Raw genomic sequence first — 24878 nt, forward strand, 5'->3', positions numbered from 1 at the left:
TTATGGACAATTAAGAGATTGCTATAGATTTCAACATGAACGATTTTGCCTCAAATGTGAAACATCAACAAAAAAGCAGCTACTAGCCGGCGTTTGCCCTGCATCCAAAAGCAAAATAGCATTAGCTCCTGCCTATTGAGTTTGCTAAATGCCCCACATAAAGTGAATTTGCCCCCCAGGGCTGGGAAACAATCACGGAGGCGAGTGTTCCATTTAAGTGATTTGAATGATCGGGGCACTGCAGTGCTTCCTATCAGCCAGAGAAATGGGTCAATACACTGAGACTAAGTGACATGGCTGGCAGTCTGCGCTCTTGTGGAAGACCGGGCAGAGGAAGAAGAGCGGGACCTAACTGTCATTGGGTCAGACAGATGTGGAAATACAGACGTGCACATACACTGAATGACTCCGGCTAGCTAGGACAAGCTAGGCCTGAGATGGCTCACAAACCTCTTCTTCTTCTTTTGACAAACAACACTTGTAATTGGCATTTGGCCAGGACAAAGAGTCTTTTCTACTACAGTGTATTCATTATCAATAAAACTGTGAACCTTTATCTCACTGCATGTACCTGCACCTGCAGAAATGCTCCCAAATAAAAGGTCTTTTCTGCAAACTAAACAGAGTTCTACCACTGTGTGTTTCCTAGTATATCAAGAAAGCATATTACATCATTCTGTTAGTACCAAAAATAGCCACCACATCACTTTTTCACTCAAGTTTACTAATATGCAAATCTCTCCTAATCTCTCAAAACAAGATGAGAAAACAACTGTACAGAACAATGCAGCAAAAAGGCAAACAAGGTCCACATCAGTCACCAAACACTGACGCCAACTTTTGATGCAGGAGTCACTGTAGTGAAGAAAAATGCCATGACTTACCTTCAGGGGTGATTGACACAGTGTCTTTCTCCCAGGACACAACAGTGATGTAGGCCTCCACTGAGGCAGGTATAATACACTTGAAGACCGCCACATTGCCTCTCATGGCTTTCTGGTCCTCCACCCGGACAGTGTAGGGCTCTCGTAGGACTAGGAGGGGAGGACAGACAGGTGTTCAATTTAAAATGGGGCCAAATTAACACGGGTCTTCTGCTCGACCGTCTCCGAATTTTGTACAATGATTGCTATGAAATTTCAGCTTCATATATCAAATATTTTTCAGGTATAAATACATATATATATGTATAAAAAGCCAACTAGCTTTCAGGCCTTTTATTGCACATTGAAATCTGAAGCAATGTTTGAGCAAAAATATCACCAAAACTATTAAATATAAAATCCTGATATTTTAACTGGTCTTTCTTACCATTAAAATGAATCAGGATCTGTATTTGGTGACAGATACTTCAACCTCAAATATACTACATCCTGTAAAGTCTAATATTTGAGCATACACTAATAAAAAACGGACATTTTTTGAAAGATATATAGCTGTATTTCACAATAATGCAAAATCAGCATGTAGAACGCCTTTCAACAAAAAATTCTTATTCACAATAATGAGGAAAATGCTTTTTTCATTCACACGAGTAGTCTTGCAAGATCAAATTGCCATGTCCACATGGCGTGATCAGTGAAACTACCTCGCAACATTCGAAAGCATTGATTTCTACTTATAACTGAGTATCATCTGGAAACTGGAATCTGAATTTTGTTCTTTTGCAATTTTACTTTATATGAAAGTTGAATGAAAATATAATTTTCTTTATATTTTGTGACTAAGAATTTTAAGATTCTGTTTTATTTTTGCATTATTGTGAGATATAATTATATACTATTCAGACATTGTCAAATATGGGAATATGAAGCAGTGATGGACAGTTTTTCATATTTTATCCATAATAGACCCATTTCTGTAATATACTTACACATCTATATTATTGCTAATATATATTGTAATATATCTATATCACGACTAAAGCACTTCTGGATGGATGCAAACTGCATTTCGTTGCCCTGTACCTGTGACATGTGCAATGACAATAAAGTTGAATTCTATTCTATTCTATTCTATTTTAAACATACAGTTATTAGACTTTTGTTAAAATAAGTCCCAAATTATAGTTTCTGATTTATTTTGAAATTCAGGCTTTTATCTTAAATAGTTTTTGATATACTCATGTTTAAATATTAGATTTCATTGTATGAAAAATGACCTGAAAGTGGGTTGACAGACCATTTTTCAAAAAAATGTATCTTGAAAAGTATTTGATATGTCAGCCTAAAATGTCACAGCACTTATCATATATGTTTAAACTTTTGACCAATCTGTATCCAAATCGGAGTTGGTCGAGCATAAATTGTTCTAAAAGTTTGCTGATTTGCGACGTGACGACCCAATGGAAAACAAAACAGAGTGACGAGCAGAGAAACTGACCAGCCTTAATGTGAACATCTTGGCTCCTGATTCTCCCTGAGGGGTTCTCCGCTGTGCAATAGTAGGTATTGTCATGGATGAGTTTGCTGAAGCTGGAAGGGGGGATCTGGAAGATCTGAAGGGTGCCATTGGGGTGCACATGACGGATCCCTGGCACATCATAGATCTCCTCGCCGGTGGCCAGGTACCAGCGCAGTGAGACAGGAGGCACACCTGCGGCGGGACAGGGCACCGATGTCCCTGTGGTGCTGGCAAACACTACCTCTTGCACAGATGCATTGACAAAATATAAGCTGGAACGTAGATCTTCACCGAAAACTGCAGAGAGAAATGAGATCAGAAAACCACGTCAGACACGGCATGGCGAATCCTTTAATAAGTACCAAGAAAGGACCCGTTAAAAGATCTGTGAGAGAACAACCATATTTACATATTAGCGCTCTACTGCATTTGATTTTTTTCTTTTAATTTAGGCCAAGTGTGTTTTTCACAGGCTGGCTGCTGTGTTTGTCCTCACTGCAGTGATAAGAGGTGGCAGGAGTGTGTTTCTTGTTGTCTGTGAAGAGATACTGCAGCAAGGCCCCAGAGAGTAGTAGTAGATGTGAAACTACAGAGCTGCAGAGAAAGCCAGACCTGCCTACAGACAAAGTGCATCTATCCATACCAGATTCAGTTCAGTACTTACTTACTTACAATACTTTTTTAAAAATGCTCACCAAGAAATAGAAACAAAATTCTTCTAAAACGTGGGATCAGAAGAAAGGCGTGTGGCCCATCACGTATTCACCAAAGGGTGTGATCGTGTTTTCACCAGGATGGATTGTCCTCTAAGTGACAAAAATGGAACACATCAAGACAGTGACTATGCTCAATTTTACCACCTTCTGATATTATGCATTGTCTGCAATAACACACCAAAGTGAGGTGGTTAAGCTAAGGACCTCTATGCATCCATCTATCCTCTGCCGCTTATCCTTTTCAGGGTCGCAGGGGGGAGGGGTGGAGCCTATCCCAGCTGTCTTGGGGCGAGAGGCAGGGTACACCCTGGACAGGTCGCCACACACAGACACATTCACACCTGTGGGCACTTAGTTTTAGAGTTTCCAATTAATCTATCCCCACTAACTGCATGTCTCTGGACTGGGAGAGGTACCCTGAGCTACGGTCCTGTGCTACAGAATTTCTTTGAGCTCTGACGAAGGCGTCTCTTTGTAATGACAGTAAATGTATGTTTTAGACATTCTGGGTATTGTCCTGTTATGTAATCATTTGACTGCTTATATAGCTTGTTTTTACATTCTTATTGCATAAATCTTTCTGGATTTTGAAGATGGAATTGTATGAAATATAATCTAAAATCCCTACTGGCCTATCCGAACGAGGTTCAGGGCAAAAGCACACCAACAAAATCAACAAAGTTCTTGTTGTTATGAGCTTAAAAAGCCATTACTTGCTATTTTTTTAAATAAAAAAACTCAGCACTTTAAGCTTAAATAATCATTTTGAATGGGAACTTGTATTTTAACCCTGACAGGGAAATATCCATACGTTTTCTCTTGACAAACACATTTGTGCCTACATTTTACAATAAATCTAAAAGTCGTTACAGCAATATTTAATTTTGCATTTAAAAAATAAATTATTCATCATTACAACAACGATATTACTATCATATCATATTATATCATATTACTGCTGTGGCATCAAGCACTCACTGAGAATAAGATTCAGTCACTACCATTCGGATATTGCCAAAATACATGCACCAGCTGGTAAGCTGTGAATTTGTCATGTGTGCAACAGAAAATGTTTCCTAGTCATCTTAACTAATGAAGCAAGTCAATGTAATGTGATGCACTTCCCCAGTAGTAAGTTACCGCTGTGGATAAAAACTGACAATGCAGCTCTGTGCTGTAATGGACAACCCACACTGTCGGCATGCAGCCAGCATATGTATATTGGCTGGAACCCAAGAAAGACAGCAGAACTCGTTTCGTACATCCAGTGCAAAATAAAGTCACGATGTGTGTTTGTAACATGTTTCTATAAATCTACAAACACTCCATATGTATCACAGTTGTCACTTACTGTAGTTCCTTTTATACGATTTTCTCTCCCCGAGGAGAATGTATAACCTTCAGCGGTAATATTTATTTAAGAGATTCATCACCAATAGATGAGATTCAACAACAGTGTTGTGTCTTACAAGAAATGATGCCAAGGCAAAGGAGAAGATGCATCATAATTGTATAGATTGCCATTAGAAATATAGCTAAAAGACATTAAAATGAGTATGTTGTGCTGCTCATCATAATCACATAATTGTTTTTATATGTGTTTTATTTCTACTGGTTTAAATTAGTCCTAATTGAACTGAGTTACCAGCATTCATTCATAAACACAAAGGTAAACATCAATTTAGTTTATGTGTCAATTCAAATTTAGAGATGCTCATGACACTTGTTTGTCTATCAGACAGGTGAATATCCCACCAAGCGTCCACTGACACTGTTTTTTTTTTCAGGTTAAATCAGGTGAGATAGCTCTTGGTTTAAAAATATGTTACATTACGTCTAAATTCAGATGGAAGAGACATCCAGGCTTAGTTTGCTTCAAAAATGATACTTTACTCATTTACTCTAGTTTACTCTTTCACTTTTTCAACTAAACCTTAAAAAAAGTTTTAAGCAAACATGAACACTGCTGTCTTTAATGTCTTTTAAACATAGCTGAAACACATATTTATTGAGTACTGCTTCTGCAATGTGCAATGTATTGAAAAGGACTCTACTAGATCTATTGTGACAGTGTCACCAGGGACCATGCAGGGTACCACCTATGAAGTTAATGACAAAAGTTTCTTCATTAATATGATATAAGGGTCATGGCCCATGCACATTTAAAATGACTGGTTGTCATGCGTTGCTTTTAAGCTGACTGTTCAGCTCACCTTAATTTTCACAAAGGTGTGACTGAGGATCTTTTATTGAAATATGCAATATTGTAAGTGTTTCTTTCACTCAACGTCACTGATATTCTGTGGTCTCTGGTTGCTATGCTGCTTGCAGCCACTTCCTGTATGCATGCACCGTTACATGTAATGGGATTCATATTTCTACCAGAATGTACAAGGATGATAACGGCAAAGCCTGTAGATGTGATGAAGCTTGCTGAAATGCTGCCCACATGCTTCTTTGTGCTATAGAAACAAGTATTGCCTACAATGTGTTACTGAAATCAGCTCTGCTATCTGCATCTCCAAACTAAATAAAAAATTTGCACACATACAAACTTGCAAATGATAATTCCTCACTGCACACAGAGCGGTATGAGTGAACAGAGAGTGATCAGCAGTCCTGCAGAGCTGTCGCATGAGCAGCCTCTGTCAGTCACCCTTTGTAAATATTGCATCTCTACTGTATGTCTGCTCTCTGCTAATGCGGTCTACCTCCTCCTGTCCCCAGCATGCCTGTGCGACAGCTGCCAATCCCCCCTCCCCAGAGACCAAACATTTTAGCGCTTCATAAATTCCTAATGAGCGTTCTCAAGTCACCGGCTACTTCCACCCACTGGTCGTTCAACCTGTTACAACAAACAAACAGTGTGGCATACACATGTTTCTGCACATTTCTAGCTGCACTCACTTCACACATACAGTACTCAGAGGGCCGGGCCTGGAGGTGTCGAAAAGAGAATGGCTGCAGTTGTCAACAGCTAGAAGACTGTAGTTTCTTTTTCCATGAGCTGGCAAGAGAGGGCAGAGTCACCATGATACACAGTTCAGCTGTGGGAGACCTTATTGATTGCCAGCTTGGTTATGTTTAGACTCAAATGTTACCTGCCCTAACTGGCAAAAATGCCCATGCAGGCCCACAGTGACTAGTTATGGGTGAACTGTGGGGCTGTGTGGGTGGAGCAAACACAAACTTATCCTACGTGGGCCCCAACTGGGCGTGTGAACACAGGGCTTACAGTAGTTTGGAATGTTGGTGTCCCGATATGGGTTTTATACGGTCAGACCCACTATGGACCTACCCACATAAAATCCATGTGGGCCTCATGTGGGACCAAATCAACTATGTGGTGATTCCTTGTGAATAACCATTGAGTTTTTCCTTCTTCAGTCACCTTTCTCACTCACTATGTGTTAATAGACCTCTCTACATTGTATCATACTTGTTATTAATCTCTGTCTCTCTTCCACAGCATGTCTTTATCCTGTCTTCCTTCTCTCACCCCAACCAATCACAGCAGATGGCCCCGCCCCTCCCTGAGTCTGGTTCTGCCGGAGGTTTCTTCCTGTTAAAAGGGAGTTTTTCCTTCCCACTGTCGCCAAAGTGCTTGTTCATAGGGGGTCATATGACTGTTGGGTTTTTCTCTGTATGTATTATTGTAGGTCTACCTTACAATATAAAGCACCTTGAGGCGAGTGTTGTTGTGATTTGGCGCTGTGTAAATAAAATTGAATTGAATTGAATAAGGAGTTTATTTATTTTGAGCAACATTCTGGTCCACACTTTATACCAATTGGTGGCTGTATTGTATAATTGGGCAGATACGAGCTCCTCTCCCCACTTAGTGTAGGCAGCCCACTCTATAGGCTCCTCCACTAAAGCCCATCTGGAGCCCAGATGTGCCCTTATTTTCATGTTGGTCCTGGGGCCCACAATGGGCTGCCCACTGTGTGGGTCTGTCCACAGTGCCCCCTCATGTTTTCTGTGCAGATACCAAAGGTTTGGACAGACAGCATTCAGCTTTAATACCTGATATCATCACAAGCATTTATACAAATAATCTAACTACAGTACAATTATTGTGAGGGTGTTCATTTGATTTTTTTTTAAACTGCCTTAACACTACTGCCCTTATATTCCAGGGCAACTCTCAAGTGTTTTGTTTGCCGTGCCATCTTGTTGACTTCATTTTGATTTGTTTTATTTTGAGGGTTTGTCCCTTGTGTTTGTTCTCCTTTGCTTTTCCCCTACCCTTGTCAGTGTCTGATTAACTTCACTTCTTCCTTATACACCTTGACTTTCACTTTTCCTTTTGAACTTTTTCACTAGAGTGACATATTATTAACCCTTTAAACTTGTCAGTCAACAATTAAATGGCTCATTTATGAAGCATAAACCTTTTACCATTATTACCATTTTTATTTCCTCAAAACAGTTGTTCTCAGAGCTTGACTACGCTGTCATAAACACAGTACATAAGCTGCAAGCAGGCCAAAATCATTAGACAGAGGCATAATAAATAATTTAGAATGGCCCTCTCCAACTATAATGATACACAGACAACTTCTCAGGGGTTAATTTACAGCCATGTAATCACACAGAGTAACAGCTTGTCAGTGGTTTTCTCAAGCAGGAAAGTCTGCCATCAAGATGGTCATAAAATCTCAGCATCTGTTATGAATAGCAGGGAGCGAGACTCTTTTATATGGATGACTTTTTCACCACGGTGCAGTTCATTTTCTTCCAAAACAGATGTATGAGCTCAATCTGAACCTGATCTTCAACAAGCTGTACAAAGTAAAGGTTGAGAAAATCCAAGAGTTAGGTCTGTCACATTGCATGATTTTTCTTTCCAATATAGTGTCTATATTTACAATTATGGGGAAGCCCAGTATATGAAGATATCAACAAAAGCAGGCAACAAAAATATTTCAATTTTATCTACTGTCAGGTCAAGCTGGGTGCCAGACTTTTAATATATATCACAAGTTCTGAAAAACACCTCGTAATGACAAGTCAGTAAGAAAAAATTAGACAGAATCTAGATTCTCTTCATATCACAGTAATATTCATTTTCATTTACCTTGGCCGGTGTAGTGGTAACAACCAGCTTTTACCATAACTCTTAAAAGTGACAGAGTGAGAAAGAGTTTACCCCACAACTGCTTTTGTTTCACATACACGCATAAAAAATTAAGACCCCCAAACTCCCTCTACACGTTACTGCTTGGATGGTTTTTTTAGGATGAGAAAGGATGATGGATATAAAACCCCACCATATCCCAACAGTTTCAGATAGATACACTGGGAGTGCATTTACGTTTTAGAGGAAAATAGTCAGGGTGAGGGATGGATGGGGAGACGGGAGAGCTGGAAAGCTCTCAGACAGTGACACAGAGGCCGCTATGTACACAGAGATGGAACGAGAATGCAAAGAAAAGGGAGAAGGGTGGAAGAGATGCTATGACAGAGGTCAAAACCATGCTTCAGCTTAGTCGTCATCCACAACCTTCTAGAAATGAACATTTTTACCTTTTTTATTCCTCTTCAGTCTCTTTTTCTGTATCTATTTCTTTTCCAGCTCTCTGACTGCATTCTCTTCTGACCTTCATCTCTCCTTCACACTACTTTAACCCTGCCTTCAACATTCTGATTTTTTCCACCTTTACACAAGGATACAGGTATAAAAACAACAAACCAGAGCAAAAAAAAGACAGGAAAATACCTCCTGATCTGCATTTATTATCCACTGGACCTTTCTTGCAGCTAGAAATTTGGAAAATTAAACAACACATATGCTCGGCTGTGCCGTGGCTCATGGTTCATGAAAATTGAAAAAGAAAATCAACTACTTTATAAATAATTAAGGTACTTGGACCCTGCATCCAGCAATGCATCTGAATCTGGTTAATACTAGACACTCCTCACAGTCTATTCCCTCTTACTCTGACACTGAGTAATATCTAATAAAGAAGAACCCACACATAAACACAATTTGTATTTTGGGGAACATAATATTGAATATTCAGTTGTAAATTAACAGCCCAAGACTATTTATCATAATGGTTGCTTGCAAGCAAAGAGACAGTACGTGGGAGGCTGCTGGCTGTCATCAAGCGTGTGTACCACCGTTAAATAATAATCTTATTAACGGCTGTGATAAAATAGTAAGACGTAACACATACAAATGCGCATCTCAGAGATACGTTACGCATTGTTTTTGCAGAGGGATAAAGCACACTTTTGAAGATCTGTTGATAACGCTGGAACCGCACAAGCAAGATCAAAACAAGAGCTAGCAGAATGTTGAAACAGGAGATAAAAGATTTATGTGGACCCTATCAATACTCAGTCAGCCGTCAGCCTGGTTGGCAGATAATGGCTGCAGTCTGCAACGCTTTGGTCCACATTTTGTTGGATTTTCTGTTCATACGGCTGTCTCTCGCAGTAATGGGCTTTTTATCAATATTACTAAAAATTAATATAAAACAGCAATCGAAAGACTTCAAACATCATTTTGACACATAAACAATTTGCACTAATAATTTGGACTAATAATTGCACATTAACTAAATGAATACTAGCTAAAAAGAAAAGAAAAACACAATTGGGAGCGATGCTACTGCTTTATTTAGGTACAGTACAAACAGATTGACGATAAAGAATAAAATAGAGAAGAAATGCATTAAAATAAGTCATTACCAGAAGAGGAGCTGTGTCTGCTGTGGGGAGCTTTTTCAGTTTTAAAAAATGAGTCTTGTTTTGTTTTGTTTCTGGTCATTCTGAGGCTGGAATTTCACTGTGGAAGAGGTTCAGGCAGCTTCACCCACACACAGCCACTGGGGTCCAGGTGGGTTTTTCTTTTTCTGATGACAGAGTCATTTGTGTCACAAAGTCTAAAAGAAAAAGTCCAAATGGAGCTACTGTAAATATATACAAAGGCTCACTCTTGCAAAAATAACATGAATCATTATACCATGAAACTGGCAGAAAACACTTTTTAGGTTTATACAAACTATTTAAATCCTTCAGTGCATCCGTTCTCTGTTCCCTTAACATGGCTCTGGCGTTACCTACATGCCATTACATTATCATGCTGAAGGAACACCAACCCTCTCCCACGCCCATCATGCCCACACACAGAGGCATACTCTCTAACAGCTTCTACATGGCAGCTTGTGCCAGAGTTGTCTTAATTGACATTACTTTTCCCAGAGCCAAAATCACAAAGAGGAAAAAGTGATATTGTTCAATTATGAATCCCACGCATGTATAATAGATGCACTCTCACTTTTTTTGTGCGTGTTCTTCCTCAGCAATTCTCAGAAGAGGGGCAGGAACCGGTGGGGGTGGGATGGGGGTCCTTTTGAGTTAGCCTCTTCCTCTTCCTGTGTGGAATAATGCTTGGCACACTCCCAGATGTCAGCACCTATTGGTGGCAGGCCCTGCTGAAGACTCTAATCGTGGATTGCAGGTGACTCCTCATGCAATCTTCTCTTTGCGGAGCCTTTGCTACTATGTTCGGAGCTCAAGGGCAACAGACAAGCTTCGGTCACGGAGAGTGCACACAGGCGTGTCAGATGGATCGGTGCACTTGTGTGTGTGTGCGTGTGTCTGTGTGTGGGAGGTGGGGTTAATGTCTGGTAGCCCAGGAACATAGAGACTGACATGGGCTTGGTTCACTAGTGAGCCAGCAGGGAGTCAATGCAGGCAGGAATGTTGCTGATTTAGCCTTCCAGCATGACAGAGAACAGCAGACAGGAAACAGTTGTAGTTATCTTTTAAAATTCAAGGTAGGGGTTAAAAAAATTCTCAGTTATATAACATCTCAAAAATATTAGCCAAATAATTTTTATATTTTTCCTTCAGTATTTGCTTGCAGATGAATCCCAGTCAGTGGTTGCTTCACTGAGGCAATTTATTTAAGTAAATGTGAGATCAATACAGGTCCCACTAACACACAGCATAAATAGGCCTATGCATTAGCCTGTGCATTAGACCACTGATGTGTCAGGGGTTTTTGCGCAGCTTGTATTTACCTCAACCAAACACCATTAATCAACTTTTACTGAATGAGTATGGAGGCTCCTTTTTTTCTCGATGAAATGCCAACAAAAGAGAAAAAAAATCCACAATTTATGACATATTATCCGGGTTGACTGCTTGGTTCCCACAACAAAAGCCTGATTTTCACCCTTTCTTCTGTGATTTTATCACATTCAATGAGCTATTAGCCCAAAAACATGTGCTCAGCCCAAGGCTGTTAATGTATTTAAACACTGGAGCCTGATTGGGTATTAACCACAACGTGGCCTATGTGGCCTGCACCAGGTCAGCGGGCACCAGGGCATCAAGACATTAGGGCATCTCCACTGGGGCAAACAAGGACTGAGCCACACTGACAGCTCATAGCAGGCGATGCAGGTAATTAAGGCAAAGCTCTGCAGTGGCTGCCTAGGGAGGAGAGGACAGTGTGGTGGTTGGGGGAGTAGAAAATGGGGGTTGGATAGGGAGGGGTGGAGATAGGGTGGAGGACGGGATGGCAGTGAGTAAGCAAGCACCCACCCCACCCCCTACCCTCTCCACTGTTGCCCTAGGGGCTTACACAATGAGCGGTAAAGAGAAGCGCTGCACTGAGCTGAGATGCACTGATCGAAGAACAGAGTCCCCTCACTCTCCCAAATCACCGGCGCCCAATTTGCCCTCATGAATAATGTTGAGCGATGTGCTCAGTGCCATGCAGCCGCTATGTAAAACCAATGATACCCTTCTCTGATGTCAACTCTCTGGAGGGTGAGCAAAGAATCACTGTGGAGTGGGTTAGTTGATGCATATGAATGCTCATTTACATAAGCGCTAACATAAGAGGAGGGAGTTCCTACATACTGTGCACTTTGAAGACATTAATCAGTTACATCACTAAGGCGGAAATGGACAAATACGGCAAATAGACTGAGACGGAGAGGTAGCGAGTAAATAAAGTTCTAGTAACTGCCACTGATACTAACATGCAAAAGCACATCAGGAGAAAGAAACAACCGTCTGAGATGATGCTCCATTACGCTTCCCAAGTGACGCTATGTTGAAATGACTTCATTTACCTAATATTAGGTCACATGGAAATTCAAGTGTGGATCAGAGCTTAATGTAGACTCTAGTCACTTCCCAGCCTTCTGGAGCCACAGAAGTCAGTTCTCATAATGAGTTACGGAGCTAACTACAATAAAAGTAGCCGTCCTTATCTATTCTGTGTCACATTCGTTTACTTATCTACCTACAAGCCACAAGTTTGGTCCAGACTGAGTTATTTTAGTCTGAAAACACAGATATTCATGATATTCAGTGGATGACTCCTACTGAGTTCAGTAATACACACGCTTTATCACGTTCTGGATTGGTTGCCATGAGATCTGAGTCACACATTCCACTTCAGGATAACCTGTGGTGATTCTTTAAACTTTCCTCCAACTCTTCTTTCTCAACTCTAAATTTCTCAAGTTCTATGGTTTACCCCTCCCCCCCCCCCGAAACAGGGACAGTGAAGAGCTGCAAACTTCCAAGCTAGGAAAGCAGTAGTGGGGAGCATCCCTGCCATTAACCAACGGCTTTGTTGAAGCTACATGGAAGCCACGAGGGTAACAGCACCAGGGACAACCAATTCAAATGTTCAGTTACAGTTAGGACATAATTCTTTCAAGCATGTGCAAACTTTTAGGACAGCATACGTTTGCTGTGGCTCCAGAGTGCTGACAAGGATCAATATCCTTGGCTCATCCTAACAAAGCACTGAATTCAAGAGGGCCAAGACAACAAAGTAGGGTATATTTGCTTAGATCTTTATTATTATAACCAGATAATATTGCCACTCCAATGCTTCAATTGTTCCAAAACTTAACAGTGGACATGTATGGATGACACATTTCCCTGTTCAGCTGTCGATTGGTTCTTTGGAGGGGCCAAATAACTAGAACTACCTTTTGATTTCCCTTTCAGCGCCATGCCTTTCTCTTATTTTTGGCTCTGAATCAGTGTGCCAGCAGAAGATGTAATGGAAGGATCGATGACTGGTGGTCTTCTGTTAGATGGAGGTGACAGTGGAGAGGTACACTCAGGGTTCAAGGTGAGCAGGAACAACTAGGAACACCATTCTAGCACCTTTTAATAATAAGTCAACATACCTCATAGACAGGCTTCATTCATTTCATTGCCTTGTGTTACATCCACATTTAGGGTTACTTTGTTAACCACTAGGTGAACTAAAGTAGAAGCTGAGATATGGCCAGCCTATTGACAGTTATTAATAGCCATGGGCTGAGAGAAAAGGAAAATGTTATGTCTATAACATCTGTTCCATGATGGAGAGAAACACGGTACAGCACATGTAGCATGAGATGCCATGCTCTTGCTCTACAGCCAGGACACGTGTGGGTGGGATATCCCGTACTAGAATCAACTGACAATGACAATCAATCATTTCAAACAATGCTTTTTAAAAACTGACATTCTGGGAAATTTGAAATTTGGACTTAAATGACAATGTCTAAATGTCTTTATCTCAGTTCTGAATGAAAGATAAATGTTATGCTTGCAGCTTATAGCTTCATGCAACCTGCAGTTTTGAGATCACTGTGAGGCTTTCAAAGAATCAGTTGAACTCCACAAATCCCATAACATCCATAAAGCGATTCTTTCTTTACCCTTCAGTTAAACAACTTTGTCATAATAATTACTTGGCTTTAGAGGCATTAGTTTAAGTAAATTCATACATTTTCCCTAAGATCTCGAAGTATTTCTTTAACTTCATTTTCTTCGTACAAGAACTAATGTACTTATTAAAAGAGAATATTGTCAGTCACTCAGAGTACACCCCAAGAATGTTAACATGACTGCGTATTTTGCACTGAAATCTCTCATTTTTTTTCTACTCCAGCAATAGGAGTACATTTTTTGAGAGAGGATGTTTTAGTTAGAGATGCCCTCGTTAGTTCTTGACTTTTATCTCTGAACAGTGCTACAGCACTTGACTTAAATTTGTATAAAATCTAGTGAGGCACAATATACGCCGTGCATGCTGTTAGAGGGTGGGAGAGTGGCATTATTTCTGTTTGAGTAAAATTCCTCCTACCTCTGCTTGCTATACCGTCAAGTACTATTCGACTGACTGAGCCGACAGAGAGAGAGAGATAGGGAAAGAGAGAGAAAGAGGATCTCAGGTGAGCTGAGGAGGAGGACATTAAACCCAGCAGGAAGGGATGAATGAGGAGATTTGCTGGAGGAGGAAGGCTGACAGCCTGAAGATCATCCACAGTACTGGTACAGCACAGGAGCTTAGAGCCTAAAGAAAAAACGTTTGGTATGCATCTGAACAGAGTAATTATAGTACAGTTGGATTTTGTTTCTTCTGTGAGAAAGAAAGAGAAGAAAGTGAGAGAAAGCATGGCAGTCTACTTCACCGCTAACCTGTTTTTCCTTTTGACTTGATCTGACATATGCTGGATTTCAGCCTTTGGTAATTCATACCAACATGTTTAGTCACCACTGAGTGTTTTGCCATGAGTGAGAAGTTTACTGAAATTCAGACAGGTCTGGTGTATTTCACCTTCCACCTTTTGATCACTTTGACATCTTTTTAGATGAGACACGTGCTCCATTTGTAACAGACAGAATACTTGGGATCATGTTCATCGTTTCAAAGGAAAGAAACAACAATGCTCGCTGTAGTCCAGTCATTCGATCTGCTGAACACGAGTGCATATGTGTGGGACATGTATGAACTTTGACTGGTGAGATGTTGTATTGGTGCAAAAATAAATTTCCACTTCTGATTAAAATGCTTGATCAGTACAAAAGGAAACTTTTAAAAGAAGATGATTGGCTGCTTAATCCTTCGAGTTAAAATCATACAGTGTATTTGGTGTGTTACAAATACTGGCAGATGTATTTTTCCTGAGCCCTAAATGGATGGATGTATTTATTTCACTCATTTACTGGACTTATAAAGATGAACGTATAAACAGTTGTGTAAATATGGTCTTTCATAAGCACTGGTTATTGTATCAAAATAAACACAACAGAATTTCCTTAACTGTGTATCACATGAACAGATTAGAGAATTTTCTGCCTCTGTAGTGAGCTATAAAAGGAAGACATTTTGCTTTATTGCCATGTTGTTTTCCTATTATCCCGGGGCACAATGAATGCCATTTGCAGGAGAGAAAGAAGGAGGCGAAATGTGGCAGTTAACAGTGGAGGGCAAATCAAAGTCCTGGGGTTAAATGGGATTGTGGGTCAGATGACTAGACATTGTTGCCTTTCTGCTCACGGCCATACTCTTCTGCCTCAGAAAAATATCACCGCTCCCCTCCCATCACTGTCTCCCTCATCCCTCCCCCCTCCTCCTCCTCCACTCATCAGCCCACCATTTCCCTTTGAGGCAACAGCATTTTGTCTTTAGTAACCCCACTAGAAAAGACAATCCTTATTGCTTCTATTCAAAAACATTGTGAGCCAATTTGTTAAGCGTGGATTTTTGTGGTTCTTAACGATTGTTTAGAATTTGTGATGTTTTCATGTGTCCAGCTCTACTTTAGCTTTTTCATTTATATCCAGTCAAGAGGTTTAAGAAGTCACAGTCACACTAGCAATGCTAGCATTACAGAACTTCACAAAACCATGCAGTCCTGTATGAGGCTGTCTGCAACCTCACTAATATAAATCACTCTGACGGATACACAGTCAATTGAGAGGAACAGGGACAGGCGACGGCTGAGAAAATGGCAGATATCTGCATTAGAGCTGCACTCAATCAGCACACAGATGGGAGTGAGCTTTTATTAACCATCATGTTTTCTGTGATTACTGCGCAGCTGTACATCACCACCGCTGTTTCATTCGTGTCCGTAACTACCTTCCGACGCAGCCTTGCATACTCCCTGTCCTATACCTGAGCTGTGTGAATTATACTGGCAGCACCGGTGACAGGGGCCCTGCAAACACTGCCAGGCAGCAAAACACACATCAACATATTCAGAGCGTTTAGTGCCTGGGATTAATCAAATTATAATTTAATCATCTGATCAAACAGCAATTAGCATAATCACTTCTGGGGAAGGCCTGATAGAGCTGAGACTGGAGCGGAATGGAGCTGGGGGCGAGCAACACTTTAATGAAACATTTGCCCGAATGTTTGAAAATGTTACACATTTTGGGCTACAGGAAAAGAGCTGGACTGTGGATGTTAATCAGCAGGGTCTGGTATGCCTAATGAATATGTCCAACAGTCAGCCACAGAGAAAGAAATTACAAGTGAGTATTTTCTCAGTGATTGTCTTTTATGGTTTAACATTGGGTAATCTTTATTGTAAACCTACCCCCCCCCCCATAAAAAAGGTTTATTCCAAAATGATGAAAATCTGGTTCATTTTCAGCTTTTTCCCCTGTCTACACAAACTGACCACAGAATTCGAGTTCAGCTGATAAAATCATTTCCCAGCAGTATAATTTACTAGTTTAGCAGAACATTGCTCCCACTTGTTCAGGGCAAGACTCAATTAATATTTTTATGAAATCAGATTTTGAAGTCTACAATTTACACAAGGACAGTGAATTTGGACGAACATGCTTCCATCACTGTGTCTGCCATCATTGGTCTTGTTAAACTGCTGAAAGGTATTTTATATTACTGACATGAATGAGCCTCTTGCCTCTGTGTTTCATCCCATGCAGCAATCACTGCAACGCAAGCAACACAGTCTTTCACTTTGTTCACGTGAAAATGTGTAAACAGCATGAAATCGATATGGAGTGAAGCTCAAGAGGAATACTTTGTAATATTACTGTTTCAGATGCTTCTGTTGTAAACGTCTCATTTTGGTTTCATTTTGGTATAGACAGTGTTAGTTTAGTATAATTTACTATCCCTTCACGTCTTCTCAGGGATAACAAATGAGAACTTCTCTCTGTTGTCTATGAGGTAAAACGAGCAATCTGATCTGTGCACAGATCTGTGTTGTTTTGCAGTAGTTGCATCATTTTTGTCTATTCTACATACTTTTTAAAAATAATATGAAATTTTCAAATCAGGCAAAACGGTAAGAGTAAACATATATAAATTCAGTGCAATATGTAGATGCTCCATTATCAAATATTGTTGATAGGAAACACTGTTTGTCAACAAGTTTAACCTCATATCTGCTCATTACAACTGAATCATGAATCATGGCACAAGTTTAGTGTTCTTCTCCCTATTGCACTTTTTCTTCTTTTTGGATTTTTTCCCTTAAATATATTATTTGGCCTTTTACTGGCATTACTAGACAGATACAGTGAAGACTGACAGTAAAGCCATGCGGCAAAGGGCCACGAGTCAGACTCGAACCCGGGTCGGCCGCCCTCAGCAGAATATGGTTGCCCGCTCAGTCCAGCTGAGCTAAACCGGCACCCTTGGATTGAGTTTTGATTCCATTTGTAGATAATGTATCTAGAACTTGGCTCTGGTGTTTATTTTTTTTATACCTGATGGATAACCACAGCCAAGCTCTAAACTTCTGTGGATACAGCTGACAGGAGTGGTCCCCGTAGTGGTCTTCAGCTGCTGTAGCCCATCAGCTTCAACACTCAGCATGTTGCTCTTCTTGGTTGTAACCAGTGGTTATTTTGTTTTTATCAGTGCAAAGTAGTCTGGCCATTCTCCTCTGACCTCTGACATCAATCACTGGATATTTTTATCTTTTGTGGACAATTCTCTGCAAAGCCCAGAGGTGGTTGTGTGGTACAGTTCCAATAGATCTGCAGTTTTTAACATACCTGTATGACACCAATAACCATGCCACGTTTAACGTCACTTCTCCTTTCTTTACCATTCAGATGCCCAGTTTGACCTTGATTATGGCTGTATGGATAAATGCAGTGAATTGTTGCAATGTGATTGGCCGATTAGACATTTGTGTTAAAGGGCAGTTTAACAGATGAACCAAATAAAGCCCAAGAGTGTATTTTATATGCTAAACTCACTACTTTCACAGTGATACACTGCATGCTTTAGATAATAAAAGTAAAAATGTTGTTTTGTATAAATGTAACATTTTATCCAGAATATTAGAAATGAAGTCCATTTCAATAAAATCCTCCAAGTTCACAAACTCAAACAGCCAAGGCCTTTATTTTGAGAACTTATGTTACCTCTTGTTGTACCTGACTGGTCACAGCATTAACCTACTGCCCTATTTTCTAATGAAAGCCTACATATGCAAATAACTTAGGTAACTGTGATCTTGTTAAATCACTAGTCCGGATAAGATGTACTGGAAACTCTAGTCCACTGTTTTTAACCACTTTACTTGCTCTGTAACACTGTCTCATTGTATACTCACGCAAGGCCATTTCTGAAGAATGCAGCTTACATGTCATTCTGGTAATAAGGTTAGACGACAAGCTAAACTGCAGTGATCCATCAGTTAAACTGTGTAAAACTGATCTGAGCCAATATTCTGTCAAAATGTCATTCAACACTTTTGAGTATTACCTTTAACCTGTGAGTCCATGTTAAGTGCTAGATGTGCAGATGTGCTGTATATGAATACCATAGCCATAAGCACCGACAACAACTTTTATAGTTACCACTTATCTGTGAAACATCCATAAGCCTGAATACATGTTGTAGTGCTTGGCTGATCTAATGATTGCATAGCATTTTGTACCTTCACCTTATTAAGTTTATCTTCATATATCTTTAATAAACTATCACACATGTCAGCTGCAATATGGACTATCACCAGAAAAAAAAGCAGCAGGATGCTCTGAATTATCATTACAATGTCAAGAACAAAGGGCTAAAGCAATTTCTGTCACTTATACCAGTTAATTTGGGCTGTGGCACTCGCAGCCATGAACTTTAACTGGACAAAGGATAAAAAAGGCAGTTCAGACTTCATAAGTGTAAAAAAAAATGCTGAAAATAATCTTGTTTCTGCATGGAAAAGCAGGGCGATTTGATATGACTCTTTGAGTTTTAGACACCACATAACACAAGCTGACTGTGTGCGTCCCTCTTCCCCCCTCTCTTCCTCCTCTTTTTCTGCCTCACTACACACTATCATCTCCTTAAGCATTCTGGTCTGGGTTAAATGAAACCTTTAACAGTTCAATGTGCATCCATTAACATATGCTTGAGTCTACTCACAGCCAAGCTAAGGCGTAAGCATGCAGTGGCTAAAACAAACAAAAAATATCTCGATCCGATGGCACGGACAAATCCCAGAGTGATTAGCGAGTCCACAACAGTAAGTCGCTAATGCCTTCTAACGTTACTGAATGAGCCAGATTTCATAACACCTTGAAGAAAAACAACGAATGTGAATCTATCCTACTGCGACACTCTAAGCTAATATAAGAGCACAAACACTGCTTATTTCATAATAAAATTTAGGTTTTAGAATACATTAACTTTACAGTTTCTGGTAACGGTAAACATGCAGCTTACATGAATGTATGAATACTTTACAGCTGTCAGAAATGACTATGTCGAGCATGAGTGCTGATCCTAACTGAACAAAATCAAGACATGACGACTATGCACTTACAGAGTAAACACACTGCGTTTAAACTCATGTTCCCAGTGGCCTACATTGCACTGACTGGTGTGCTGATATTAACGTGCCACTGAGGAACTGAGCTCAGTTATTGTTTGCTGATGTGTGTTGCTGTGACTCCGTCAACCCGTTCTGTCTCTATGTGAAGTGACAGATGTATACCAAAAGACCAGAGTCTGCACAGACCTAGTTTCCTACTGGCCCTGATGTGACCTCTAAGCAACACTGTTTTGTCTGGTGACGATTGGCTAAAACTGTAAAATAGGAGGAAAACTTGGTGTGCAGTCGTCTCCAAATTTAAAAATAGCAAACCCAAGACACATTTTTTCACTTGTAAATTACAGATAAGGAAATTCATTTTAGCGGTGTACAATACATTTAGTCTGGTTGAAAATGTTTCAGGGAAGCATGGCTCCTAGATCATCTTCAGAAAACTCTTTTCGATTGAAGGTAGTGATGTGTGATTTGCGCTAAGGTACACTTGTGAAAAATTAAGACTAAGCGTGTCGTTAAGGTTTGGAGCAGATGCTGTAACTTCAGTGAGATGTTGGCAAAATAAGCTTTGTCTTGCTGTGTGCTTTCAGGGAGTCCTTCCTTCCCTGTGTCGCCAAGTATTTTCTCACATGGGATCATGTGATCATTGGAGTTCTCTCTCCAGTACTACAGAGTCTTTACCTTACAGTGTATAGCACCTTAAAACAACTGCTGCTACGAAAGTACGAAAGTGAAATCTGAATGAATGAATCATTTTTTGAATGTTTTTTTAACTATATATTTGATGAGGAACACAATCTTTTACATAACATGGATCAAATTCCTGAACAACCAACACGATTTCCTTTTTCACTATGACAGGAAATATTGTGGAAACCAAATGAAAGTTGTTACTTAGTATGAGAAATTTACAACTATACGCTCTACTGATTAAAACAATGATATGAATATAAAAATATATAGGTATAACCCAGCCACTGTGTACAGACACACACCCCTGATTTATGTCAGTTTAGTGAAGTTTTATTACATAATTTGCTCATATCTGCGTAAATATTCCTGGGTCTTGGTGTTTCATATTCTTAAAACCAGAAACAGTTGTTGGTTATTGTGAAAAAGTTTGCAGTACGATGTTGTAAAACAGAAAGAAAAGAGAAAAAAATGCTGAGGAAAACTAAAGTCTGCTCCGACATTAATCATGTTTGATAACATGATAAAGACCTTTTCTCCAGCATCCCCCTTTCCATCCCAAGCTAAAAGCTAAAAATAAACATGCACAGAGTGATACTAAGAGCCAATTGAGGCGCTTCACTGTATATTTACACAGCTTATTAGTGTCCAATTGAGCATGTGTCAGATTTCCCCCCCTGGCATAGCTAAGCAAAAACAACATTATGCCATTTCCCCAATTTTCTCTCTTCATAACTGGAATGTTTTTCCTATTCCATTTAGGATAGACACTTTTGTAAGAGCACTTTAAAAGCTCAAGCACCACTGGAGTGAACTCTACAGCAGATTTTACTCTCTACAGTGCTGAATTGTTTATATCTATTGTAGATGAGCTTGCAAATGTGTCCTCAAATTGGAAAACAGCAATTCAGAGCAAAATGGAGTTTGTACAGTAGATACTATTCATAAATGATCGCTGCAAAGCTGTGCAAATAGCCAGGAGCTGCAATCTTTAAATACATTTTCTATTAAGAGCCAATGCAAATATAGTGCATGCAAACGACACCCGCACAGACGTGTATCAGTTTTTTTAAATAAATGAAAGGCCGTGATGTGTATCGAGAAACACTGCTCAGGTCACCTGAACAGAGTGCAGTGTTTGTAAAGCCCAAAGCCCACACTGCAGCAACACTCATTACCCAGGTCTCCATAGAGACAACCTCAGCAGCCTGTACCGGACCAGAGCTCTAAAAGCCTTTATTTCGTAAAGCTTCATCTCTCCATCCACAAGAGGTGTAAAAATGTACGATTCGGATGGAAACGGCTCATTAAGTGCAGTCTTTGCAGGTCTGTCCACTGAAAACAAATGCACGGCAGAAACAACAACATCTAACATCACCAATCACAGCCTTTTAATTCTGTGTACTGTCAATTTGAGCATGGCACAGAAAAAATACAGGGATTGTCATAATGAACGCTGGTCAATTCTAATTTCCGACACAAAAACGACACTCAGATCTTTGAATGAGAAGAAAAGGTCAGTGTCAGACGATTCAAGTCTGCTGATACAAATGGTACCGCATCAGCAGCAGCCTCAAACGCAGCATTCATCACAATTACAAGTGCTGTTGCTGCCATTCAAAGTTTCCATGTAGATGTCTCTAGTAGCAGCCATTTTGCAACGCTGTTGCCTGGACCAAAGAGACTGAAAAAAGCCATTCACAAGCAAGCTAAGCCATGGATCGTGCTCTGCAAACGGGGATTTCAGTACAGCGTTTAGTTAGATTCGAAATGAACATCAGTGTCCTCTCGTGTTCTTGGAAATTCTCTCGTCTCGGCTGCAGAAAAAGAGAATTTGCTTTCAGTTCATTCTCTCCTATAAATAAACCCTGGCTTCACTGAACCCTTCACATTGGCAACAAAATGGTTTTCCTGTCATCTTTGCTTGATGCATCATCGTCTACTCTCAGTTCACATTGTGTCCAGTCTTATTTTTTTAACCCCTTTGCTTCTACGTATCTTTCAAAAGATCTTCAAAATAGCTCAATTTTCTTTCGAGACGATTTCTGCCCCCCAACATGCGCACATCCCGTCCTATACCCCACAGCCCCTTGTCCCTCACCACCCCCCTTTTTCAATTCCTGTGTTCGCTGTAAAAAAAAAATCAGTTACCCCCAGTCCAAAGAAAGATACAACTACCACTTATCAAGCCAATCTTTTGAGGAATTCACTGTGTACAAAACGGGATGTGGATGCATTCTACGAGATGTGCATTTGGGCAAGGGTGATAAGGGCTTGTCTCTTTTTTTCCCCCCCAATTCAAAATGACTCCATGTCTGTGCTTCTAATATGGCGGGTGCAATGCCGGAAAAAAAAAAAGAAACACACACACAAAACAACTAGCCAACCTTTTCATTCTTTTTCAAGGAGACAATTAATAGATCTGAGAGAAAGCACACAAACATGCAGTTACATGTGCAAAGCATTTTGTTAATTTTTTTTTAACTTAATAAATTACAGAATGAAAGTAAATACCTGACATATTCATGAGCATATTTCTTGGTTCATGAGTAGATTTTTGAATAGAAAATCAATGTGAATGTCAATGAAGAAATTATTTCATGCAAATAACGGTTTTAGTTTGAATGCCTCTCAAAAGCAGAATAGAGATTGAAACAACCAAATGCTGATTACACCTGGTAACACACAACTGTGTTCCCACAAAATGATTTACTAAAATATTACTTTCATAATTTATACAAATAGAAATCTGATTTAAAAACAGTGCAGATCAGGCACCTAAAAATGATGTATGAAAATGCAGCCAAACTGAGGCCCAGTTTAGCTTCAAGAGAGGGAATAAATAATCCTTTCTGTACAAATTTAAAATGAAAACTGATAATTGTTCCAATATTTTTTTGGCCCTAAATTTTACTAAAAAAATCACTGTAGAAAAAGGAAAATAGAAATATTCCTGTAAAGAGCCTTGTTCTTCATGCAGTACAGGCTGCACCTATCCACAACCTACATTTCTCCCCTCTCTCTGCTTCTCTATCTGCACAAGGTTATTGTTAAATATCGAAGGTGTATGAGGGGCTAAAACATTTTCACTTTATTAAAGGTTACTGTGCAAGTAAATATCAACCTCCCACCAAAAGCCCCACTGTGAGTGACAGGACATAGCAACAGCCTGTTCTACCCAACGTTTTCTCGGGACAATAAATAAATAAATATTATCCTCAAAGTAGAAATGGTTCCAGACCACCCCGCGTATTAATTGCAGCTCGGTTCTGTTCAATAATCAGCATAAACTTTAAGTTCGATGTGCGCAAAAGCATCACTTACCATTCAAGATGCACTGGAAAAAGAAAAGAGCCAATATCCACATGCCCCGCTCCGTTCAATATCCAAGCTTATGCTTTTTTCTTCTTCTCTCCACGCACTCTTTCTTCTTATTATTTCCCCCCTTTTTATTTTTTCCCAAGTCAATTGCGATATAAGAAAAGGGAGCCTGCAAATCTCTCTCTCCCTCTCGCGCTCTCTCTCTCCCGCTCTCTCTCTCAATCCTTCACGTTGGGAAGAAGATGAAGAGGAGGAGGTTTGAGCTTTTTCCTGCTGCTGATTGTCTCCTGGTACAACGGGAGATGGTATATGATCCACAACTGTGCGTCTCACCCCTCCTTTCTTTTCCTTTTTTTTTTAGGACTGACCGCACCGTGCCGGGCCTCAGTGCAGCCGTCCCCCCGTACCGGAGTGCTGCTCTGTGTGGAACATGAGGGAGCTCGGCTCGGTGCGCTCCGGACCAGGTGAGCTGTGCTGCTGCCGCTGCTGCTGAGTCAGAGGCTCAAAAGCACAGGACGCACTGCCTATGCGCACACCGAGATCCACGGATAGAAAATTAAAACATCAAAGAAAAAATATATAAAAAAATAAAAAATAAGAACAAAAAAAGCCTCCAATAATGAAAAGAATCAATAAAGAATGAATGAATTAGAAGTCTATGCCCTGAAAAGAGGCAAACGTGTCATCTCAGGTATGTGCGGGGAAAAAAAATGCGTAAAAAGTTGGAATTTCTGTCGAGGATTAAAAAGCGCATGGAGTTGACTGTTAGCTGCGCTGGAAACTCATTCTCTCTTCGCCACCTCTCTCCATCCGGCGAGCAACAAGCACACGCATCTTCCCCCCGCAGCCGCACACACAAACTGCGCACACTGGTCCCTGCGCTTATAACCTGCCCTGCCTCAGAGCACCGTGGAATAAAACCTCGCTTCCTTCTCCGCAGCCGCTTTCCTCCCTCTCCATTGCCTTAAAGGTGCAGGGGTGGGGGTGGTGGGGGGCACAGCTGAGCCTCTGGCGTAAAAAAAATAAATCAGAAAGAAAAAAAAAAGGGGGGGGATACAAAAAAGGAAACCCTTTCTTTTGTTTTATGACGGATCAAGGTGCCACGCAGGGTGAACTGTACATTAACACAAGCAAAAAAAAAAAAAAAAAAAAAATTAGCTCAGGCAGG

General features: G+C 40.2%; 1 protein-coding gene and 1 long non-coding RNA gene across 4 annotated transcripts in view; one reads left to right on the forward strand and one right to left on the reverse strand.

The window, feature by feature from the left end:
- dscama (Down syndrome cell adhesion molecule a) overlaps positions 1-24075 on the reverse strand; it is a 99844-nt gene extending 75769 nt beyond the window's left edge. For all 3 annotated transcript variants that reach the window (XM_005454602.4, XM_005454604.4, XM_005454601.4), the window contains exons 1-3: positions 23714-24075; positions 2383-2700; positions 885-1034 (exon numbers count right to left, since the gene is read on the reverse strand). In XM_005454602.4, coding sequence (XP_005454659.1) covers positions 885-1034; positions 2383-2700; positions 23714-23756 — 511 coding nt within the window. In that variant the 5' untranslated portion in view covers positions 23757-24075. The remainder of the gene's footprint in view (positions 1-884; positions 1035-2382; positions 2701-23713) is intronic.
- On the forward strand, positions 12804-24196 carry LOC102080138 (uncharacterized). Its single transcript, XR_266511.3, has 3 exons — positions 12804-12930; positions 13110-13236; positions 24072-24196. It is a non-coding gene; the product is annotated as an uncharacterized LOC102080138 (long non-coding RNA).
- Positions 24197-24878: the final 682 nt, after the last annotated feature.

This window comes from Oreochromis niloticus, linkage group LG10 (assembly GCF_001858045.2).
Source record: "Oreochromis niloticus isolate F11D_XX linkage group LG10, O_niloticus_UMD_NMBU, whole genome shotgun sequence".
Classification (NCBI taxonomy): domain Eukaryota; kingdom Metazoa; phylum Chordata; class Actinopteri; order Cichliformes; family Cichlidae; genus Oreochromis; species Oreochromis niloticus.